Here is a 9,514-nt window from a genome sequence, read left to right as displayed (position 1 = left end):
ATCCAGCTCATATGGGATAGTTGCTACCCTGAAAGTGGACCACTCTGGAGACCAGGGATCCGGTGCAACTAAGTGAACAACAACCAGCTCCCAGCCATGCAAGAGCTCATACAACATCAGACCCACAACAAGGGAAGGGCTCATGGTACCTTTGTGGCCAAGATAAAGAAGCATTTCAGATATACATTAACTCACGTAGTCCTCATAACAATCTCTGAGATATTTTCATGCCATTTTATAGATGAGGAAAAGAAGACAAAAGAGATGAAATAATGGGTCCAAGGTCACATGCTAGCAAGTGGTTGAACTAGAATTTTAACCCAAGAAATCCTAGCTCCAGCGCCTAGGATCTTAACCATTAAACTATGCTTCTCCTTAAATATGTGAAGGAGGTAGGTAGAAACTTTAAATCAATTTAGAGTTGGTTTAAAGTTTTTGGACTAACTCTGACATGAAAGAATGGAAATAAAATTGCACCACTGGAAACTCTTTATCTACCTTTATATTCTAGGATAGTTTAAATTTAGTGAAATTTCATACTTTCATGAATGTTAATTCACTAAACAAAACTACGACCTGCTCCTTTGGAAGGCCGTTTAGTCTTGTGGTCAGGATTTCTCTGCCCCTCCCAGCTATCTGATTGGGTAAATCATTTAACTGCCTCTTGATTCAATTTCCTTAATTATAGATAATGTTGTTATCTTACACAGTTGGAAGGATTAAATCAGATAAGGCAAGTAAAGCACTTAAAATAGTGCTTACTGGGGGTGGGGGTGGGGAAGGTCCTTATCTTTAAAGAATTAGTAATTATTGTGCCTTTGGAAGACTTTTCTGGTCAATAAATCATACAGTTAAAATCTCAATGTTTGACTGGAAAATCTGGTGACACGTGGGCTTGCTCTTGAGCTCTTTCTTTCCAAAGTTCCCTCTGTTACCTCTTGTTATATGAAGTGTTGGGAAAAGGTGAACGAAGTACTAATTTTCTTTCTCAACAAATATTTGAGGGCATAGTAGGGTCCTGGCGATATAAGGGTGAGGAAGACAGGTGTGCTTTCTTAAGGAGTTTACTATCTGGAAGATAAGAAAAAAAAATTTTTTTAAATAATTAAAAGCGTTACCAATGTCTGGAAAGAAAAATTTAAATGTTCTTGACAGAAGTAAACAAGGAGGCAAAAACAGAGAAGGCACAAAACTCAGTGCAGAGTTTGGAAGAATGATACGGATTAAGATTGCAAATGATAATTCCTGCGCCCACGTCTCTTATTAGTAACGAAGTACCGTAAGAAGGGTTGAGATTCGTTCTGTGGTCCCTGAGAGTCGGTAACACATCCCTTCCCGGAGAAGTTAACGCCTCATAGGTCACGTGATCACAACTGAACTAGGTTTAAACCTGGGTTCGGTTCAGCCACGCCCCTTTGATTTTTGACCACGCCTGTTGCCTCACAAAGCGCTTTGTCAGCGAAAGGAATATCGCGAGAACTCCACACTTCCTTTCTGACGTTTTCAGCAGTGGTAGTTGCCTTGGTTCTCGCGATATTTCCGGGTAAACGGGAGCCCGGGCGACCCGGGCTTCTGTGAAACATGGCGGTCGGCTGGGACCGTAACACAAGGTAAAATGCCGAAACCCCGCCGGGCGCTGTTCCCTCGGTCGTCCCAGGGCTGTTCAGGGCGTGAAGGTGGTACTAGGGGCTGAGGGCCCGTTGTGGGGTTGGCTTGCTGTCTTAATTCCTCCGCACCGGGGAGCGGGCCGGCCCGGGAGCCGCTGTCCCTGCCTCCCCGGGGGCGGTGCTGGCAGGACCCTGGGCAGCGCTGCGCCGGGAAGCTCCCCTTCCCCGGTCCAGTGTGTCTGCGCGCCTTGCAACTGGAAGGAGTTCAGGCGCCACCCTGGTAGCTGCGGGCCCCGGCCCATCGCTAGTCCCGGCGCCCGCTGCCCCCGTGGCTCCTCCTGTCCGCACACGAGGGGTCCCGCGTTGTGATCACGGGCCAGCCGGGTCGTGTCCCGGGCTTCCCGGTGCCTGGCTCCCAACCCGCCTTTCAGACAGATACCAAATTCTTCGCAGCAAGTTGCACTCTTTCTAAGAAAGACCGAGGTCTTGGCCTCGCCTCGAGAGGTCCGCACGCCGCTTGGGAAATTGAGAAAGGGGCAGGGCAGGGCGAGATGCTATAGAAGAGACAGGTTCGAGTGGCACTACTTTTCAGAAACCCTCCAGGGTTAAGCAGCCCTCGTAAGGTAACGTGTCAACTGGTGGCAGAAACCCACAAAGCCGTGGGTATCTGTGTAGGTCATTGTTCGAGAAAACACATTCAAGTAACTTTTATAGTTAGGATTTAACGCAAAGTTACATAATATCTGTTAAAATGTTTCAAGACTGGCTTTCAGAAACAGATAAAGATACAGTTAAAGTCGGGATTTATCCATTTGTTTAAAGTTGTACTTAAGTATTTCAAGTAATTGTCTAGCCTGATACTTTGTACTCGAGTATACTGTCATTGGAAAGAGGTGAATCAGGTTTATTCATTGAAGAATTCAGGACGTATGCTTGTTTACTCAGTTCATTAATTGATGTCTCCAAATTGATGCAATTCTTCCAGCTCTCTTAGAGGAAAAACACGGACAAAAAGAAATTCCCTGGTTTTCTTGGGGAGAGGATGAAGGGCGGAATTTCTTTCTTTTTGATGATAAACTTCAGTACACACCGAATGTTAAAACTGCTTGAGGGTACAAATCGTAAAACTATATTAAGCTAGAAAGTCTCAAAGGAAATCAGTACTAATCTGGAAGAACATAAAAAAAGAATTAGAAAAAAGATACATTTATTTTCTTCGAGGGTTAGTGATTTAGTTGGAAGAAATAGTGAAACTTATTTTTAATAGAAGTTATATTTTATGCAGTCTGTGCCTGCTACAAATCCTGTTCAACAAGTTTCCAATTTTTATTCTGATTCTGCCTCTTAATGTCATGATGGGTAAATTAATCTCTTTGTGCCTTAGTTTCCTTGCCTAAGAAATGGAAATAATAATACCTAACTCATAAGGTGGGTGGTGATGATCAAATGAACTAAAACATACAAAGTACTTAGAACAATGCCTGACATACAGTTACATTCGTTAAGTGTTTTTGTTATTTAAATTTTTTTTGCTTTCTAACTTCTGTATTTACTCACAAAATGTTGCCTTCTTAGTCAAAATATAGATTGAAGAAGACACTTTAAAAAGTAATTTCTTTCTGGTCTCAAAATTGATTAAACACTCTTCATTCTATAAGTTAATATGTCCCTGAACTCCATCTTCCAATTGCTTTGTCAAGCTGTTACTCTCTCTTAATTACTAAGGTACAAATTCCTCCTTTCCACTACTCCATGCAGTCTTATTGCAGCCTAGGTCAGCCCTACTGCCCTCAGTCTCTTGTTCACCTATTCTCCTTGCTTTTGAGGACATTAATTATGTTGTAAATATGTTCCATGTGTCCTTTTCCCTCACACCTTGCTTATACCTCTTTACTTCGATTTTGTACGCTTTTATTGAGTAGCTACTATAGTCAAGCCGTTCTTTGAGGAGGAAGATATTTGTCCTTGCTTCATCTTGCTACTAGGTACTTCCAAATTGTTGTGTTGTCATCAGTTTGCAGTCTCTTCTCTTAGCTTTTATTCTATCAATTTGTATAATCCTCAGTCTATTCCTGGTGTTATTAACTAATTTCAGGTACTCCCCCACCTCCCTCAAAGACTTCAGCGTAAATCTCAAGTACCGTACAAATCTTTGAGTTTCTTTTAAGAATTAGAGCAGATAAACAGACGTTTATCAAATGACTCATCTTTATCTTGATTGAAAACTGTGAGGTAACCATTATGTCCCCCTCCCTCCTTTTAAAATAAAATTATAATAGAAAAATTTGAGACACTGAGGATCTTTTCAAATTTGTCACACACTTGATAAGTGCCTCGATAGTACCCCAAGTTTTTCTGATCACAAAACTCACATTTGTACCATCTTATCTGCCTTCCAAGTAAACCTTTTTTTACATCACTTGGAAGATTATTAGATTTGTTTGAATTTGTTAGTGTAAAAAGTTTTAAAAACATAATCTAAAGTAAAAATTTAACTGTCGTAAAAAGTTTTAAAGTAAAAAATTTAAGTACTTTTTTTAAGCATTTGTAGAATGAAACTAAGTAATCTTTCATAAAAACTTTATTATAAGTTATTCTAATGCAGTATAATCATGTTTAAAATTACAGCTCTGTCATAGTTTTGCTTTTGGTTTCTGAAGTTTGGTGATGGTCTGGATAATATTTGTTCCATCTCCTTTCCCATTTCTTATTAATGGCTTGTTTTAGTTGCATAGGGCTGCACAACAAACTACCATAACCTGAATGCTTAAAAAAAAAGAAAAAGAAAAGTCCTTGCGTTACATTTCTGGAGGCTCCCAGACTGGAATCAACACAAGGGCAGGGCCGTGCTCCCTCTGACAGATCTAGGAAATAATCCTTCCTTCCCGCGTTTAGCACCGGGACAATCCTTGGCACTCCTTGGCTTGTAGGTACATCACTCTAATCTCTGTCTTCATGTGGCACTCTCTCCTGTGTGTCTGGGTGTCCATTCTTCTTATAGGAGCACCAGTCATTGGACTTTGGGCCACCCTAATCCAGGATGATCTCATCTTAACTAATTACATCTTTCAACACCCAAATATTTCCACATAAGGCCCATTCACAGATACCAGGAGATAGGACTTAAATGTATCCTGTTGGAAGATACACCGTTCAACCCACAACAATGGCCATATGTATTAATCAATTAAGGATTTCTCATATTGTCAAATATATATTAAAAACAGAAGTTAGCTCATAAAAAGGTAGGCAATAGGAGAAAAATTGTGTCTCCATTTTTGTTTGGAGAAGTAATTAAACTTAACTGAGCAGTCTGTGAAAGTGTCACGAATTCTGTATTTTAATTTTGGCAAAGCATCCAATAGCCTCATTATTTTCACATGGATGCAAATGGACTGTTGGCTGCATGGCATTACTTAGATTGAATGTTGATAATGTGTGTCCGCGTTCCAGCAGGAAAGGTGTTTTCTTACTTCTTATGTAGTTGTTCAAAGCATTGTCTTAGTCTCAGTTGTCAGTGATGACTTCCTGGAGTTTGTCTTATTTTTTACTGTACATAACAGTGTAGGAGAGAAATTGAAGATATGGTCCTGGAGATTGTCCAGCTATGAAAAGCAGCACCAACCTGTGGGCAAAGGAATCTGGTGCGATGGCACCTAAATGTTTAGATTTTGTAGACCAGGACAAAAATATGTATAGAAAAAAATCAGGAAAAGGGGCTGGATTTAAGGACTCATGTAGAATTTCAGTTTTTAATTTTACCAAAGAAGGACATCTAAAAATAAAACAAACAAAAAACTTGCTTACCATTTCATGAAAGAAAAAAAAATTTGACACAAAAAATAATCTCAGAGTAAAGGAGAGCTTTTTAAACTGAATAAATTTCACTTAAAGAATTTCTATATTGTATTTTTCATTTAGGTACAGACTACAAAATTCTGGAACAGAATGGCAGTTCTGTGATTCTGGAAACCACTGATCTAGGGTCTTTCTAAATGTAGTTTTGAAAACGGCTGAGCGAGCTAGATGGAGAGGCAAACAGAGTGGGAATGGGAGCAGTGGAAGTGATAACAGGAGGAATTCAGGGCAAATGAAGAGCAGATTCTCCCCAGTCAGGAAATGAAAGAGCTGGAGGGTAACTGGTTCTGCTCAGAGGGGAAAATTAGTGCTTTGGATTTTAGAGGTGGAGCAGTTTTGAACATTAAGAGGAGCCAAAACATGGCCTTGTTCGTGTGTGGCTTTGTCTGAAGTTACGATGGAGGTCATGGAGGAGAAGTCTGTTACACTTGCGTGGTGACAGTGGTGTCACTGTGCGTGATGCCAGGGAGGGAGTGTCACAGGATCGTGAGTGCCGAAGGCTGGTGATGGAACGGGGAAGAGGAGACGTGTAATGAACCATCCAGGTGCTGAAGTCATGAAGGGCTCCCTTAAGGACTAAGTCAGCGGAGGGGTGGTGAACATTGATATTCTTGCAGCGGTGTACAAACACGCCTGTCTTACCTCCATTTTCATCCATTAACGGGAATACAGGGGATGTATTATTTTTATGTGCTTTGTTGATTTAATAGGAGAAAAACTGTTTCTTATTTTAATTTGTATATTTAAGCATTACAAATGTGATTGAATTTTTTTTCACTTTTTTTTTGGCTACTTAATGTGTTTGTGTGTGTAAATTGCCTTGCATTAGGACTTTTTGTCAGGATGGGAGGGCAGAAAGGAGAGGTGTGGTTAAGTGTTAGCTTTTTTTTTTTTTCTCTCAGAGAGGAATGAGGATGTTAAGTTGTCCCAAGGACATTTGTGAGTTACCTAAAAGTAAAAGAAACCTTTTACTCTTTTTAGAGGCTTCACTTACTTGGTCTTTATTCCTCAGCATGACTATATGAAAGAAGAGGGGGGTTTTCCTGAAGATGAGGCGACTGAACCGGAAAAAAACCTTAAGTTTGGTGAGAGAGTTGGACGCCTTTCCGAAGGTTCCTGACAGCTATGTCGAGACCTCAGCCAGCGGGGGTACAGGTGAGCATCAGTTCCAGTCAGAACGCCTTCAGTAAGCACAGCTTCTGCGTGATAGCCATCAACAACACACGGAAACGTAGCCCCGGGGAAGCGCTCGTCCGTGAGCTGTGCAGTAACTGTGTGGCTGGTCTGTCCTTAAATCACACTTTTTGCCTTAATTTTATTCTTATATATATTCTCTTTGGCATCCAATCCAGTGCAGTCTGTGCATTTAATAGCATTTATTAAAACATGGCTGAACACACAACATTGTAAAATGACTGTAACTCAATAAGAAAAAAAAAAAAAAAGGATAAAAACAAAAAAAAAAACACCCAACATTGCTGAACAAATTAACCTCATTTTACTGCTTTGGTGCTGTTAAGTTATGTACCATTATATTAACAAGATTATTATATATATAAATAGAATGGAAGTTACTTAATGGTGTTGAAACTGGCGCAGTCCATGTTGGTTAAGAATAAATCAATTTAGACATCATAATAAAAATGTTAAAATTTCACATTACTGAAGAGAGGCAGCATGGGGTAATAGCTAAGAGCTTCGACTTTGGAATCAGACTGTCTGATATATTTATTCCACCTCTGCCCCTTCCTAACGACTTGACCTTGAGGAAGTTACTCAGTCTGCCTGTGCTTTAGTTTCTTCTTCCACAAAATGGGAATGATATCAGTATTTATGTAGCAGAGTTGCAGTCGCGATTAAATAAGTTAATAAAATGCTTAGAGCAGTACCTGGTACAGATAGAAGTATTTGTTAAATAAAATAAATAAGTAATGAAATATATAAGAAAGACATGCAATTATCACAGTATTTACTATTACTTCTTTCCCCATGAAGAGATGATAAAGTAACATATTTCGCATAAGGTTGACATTCCATCTGATAAACTGTATAATAAACTGCTTGCTATTTCTAATCCCCTGTGATTAAGTTTATTAATGAAAATAGCACCAGTTCTGTTGCGCAGTCCACTCTAAGTAGATTTCATCATAGTTTATGGTCTCTTCGTTTCTGTCAGATTTTTTACTTGCTTTCATGAATGAAGTGAAATATTTAGGAGATTTCAAAGTAGGCAGAGTTTCACTAGAGATTTAGGGATGCTGAGTTTCTGGCACCCAGATTGTTGCGACTTCTCACAATCTAAGAAGTCAGGCTAGTTTTTTCTTGTATTTGTTTTTTTAATTGGCCTACAGGCATGGATACATTTTTAATTACGAGGGGATTAGCAAATTTGCATTGTGAAACTAAAGCTTTCATCATTTATCATGTCTGTGACCCTGCTGTATATAAGAAGGTAAAAGTTTTGTGTCTTTGTAAAATTTTAGCAAATCTATTTAGTGAGAGATATCATTAATATTGAAGAAATAAAATGCTTTCTCAATATTGCAAATGATTATGTTCATGTTTGTGCTCATTAAATCTTCATTTTTGAGCTGTTTTAGAAAAATTATAATGAGTGTCTTGAGAAAAACCTTTTACAGTATTAATTCACATGGCACTCATATTAGGGCATTTAATCTCACTTAAAATAATTTCCTGTTGTTTTAAAATTTGTTTTAATTCTTTCTTTTCTGTTGGTTTCTCAGTTTCTCTAATAGCATTTACCACTATGGCTTTATTAACTATAATGGAATTTTCAGTATATCAAGATACATGGATGAAGTATGAATATGAAGTAGACAAGGATTTTTCTAGGTAATGATTTTTTTTAATAATGCCTTTAGACTTGAATTATTCTAAAGATAGCATATCTTAAAAAAAAAGTCTAACCTTTTATACTTGGTTTATTTTAATTCAGAAGGAATAGTCCTGAAAAATTCTCATTAATTTTTATGCATTAGTGAAACATTTTAGAATCATTTGAATACTGGTTAAACCCTAAAAGAGAGATTTTCTGAATATGCTTAAATGTTCAATCTGATTCAATACGTTTTAAAAGGTTAGGAGAACATGTTTTTCTTTAGATGTTGAAATGGTGGAAATTGTGTAATATTTTCAAACTCTTTACTCTTTAGATTTTGTAATATCTAAAATTTACATACTTATAACTTGATTTTTGTAAATCATATCTAAATTTTTAGGTAAACAACATCACTTTAAAACCTTTGAACATATTAGTATCTTAATTAGGAGACAAAATATACTTTAATTTATTTGGATTTTATGGATTTTTAATTGATTGTAGATAACAGGTTTATAATACTAAGATTGCACGAGATAGTGGAAAACAGTCACTTCTCAATTTCAATCCCAGCTCTGCCGTTCACTAGGCTCTGCCGTTCGCTAGGCTCTGCCGTTCACTAGGTGTGTGACTTGAGGGAACTTACTCAGTCTGCATTTGCATGCGCTTCAGTTTCCTTTTCTGTAAAGTGAGGTTAATAATTATAGTACTTTCCTCATCGGGTCAATGTGAATTAAATCAGTCAACATTTGTAAAAGTTGCTGCATAACCTTGGGCAAGTCATACAACTGACTTCTTTTGGGCCTCAGTTTCTTCATCTATAACATCAGTGTTATTCTTGATGCCATTAGTTTTTAAGGAATTCATTGTTTTTCTTTCTCCCCCCCCCCCTTTTTTTTTAAGTACCAGCGAAACATTTTTTATTCTTTCCTAATGAAGTCCCATGTTGTTCACCACATAAGTGTACGAATCCCAAAAGCCTGTCTATTTGGCCTCATTCTCATAGCATCTTTTGAGCCAAAACCTCAGGGTTGTTTGGAGTGCAGTTTGAATTCTAGACAACTTTAGGACTCCATGAAGCTCTAAAACTCTATACTCCCTACTGAAACCAGATGAAAATTGTTAGAGTGAAAAAAAAGTTTTGATAGGAAGCACAGGCCAGGACTGATAATGATTGTACTCATTCTGTTCTTCATGGTGCTTAATTCTG

At 38.2% G+C, this 9,514-nt stretch overlaps 1 protein-coding gene across 1 annotated transcript in view; it reads left to right on the top strand.

Annotated features, from left to right (window-relative positions):
• The first annotated feature begins 1,496 nt into the window (after window positions 1-1,496).
• ERGIC2 (ERGIC and golgi 2) overlaps window positions 1,497-9,514 on the top strand; it is a 29,929-nt gene continuing 21,911 nt past the window's right edge. The window contains exons 1-3 of the mRNA XM_010997609.3: window positions 1,497-1,610; window positions 6,478-6,620; window positions 8,210-8,318. Coding sequence (XP_010995911.1) covers window positions 6,515-6,620; window positions 8,210-8,318 — 215 coding nt within the window. The 5' untranslated portion in view covers window positions 1,497-1,610; window positions 6,478-6,514. The remainder of the gene's footprint in view (window positions 1,611-6,477; window positions 6,621-8,209; window positions 8,319-9,514) is intronic.

The sequence above is a fragment of the Camelus dromedarius genome, chromosome 25 (assembly GCF_036321535.1).
Source record: "Camelus dromedarius isolate mCamDro1 chromosome 25, mCamDro1.pat, whole genome shotgun sequence".
Lineage (NCBI taxonomy): Eukaryota > Metazoa > Chordata > Mammalia > Artiodactyla > Camelidae > Camelus > Camelus dromedarius.
This window is presented reverse-complemented; position numbering and strand designations above follow the sequence as displayed.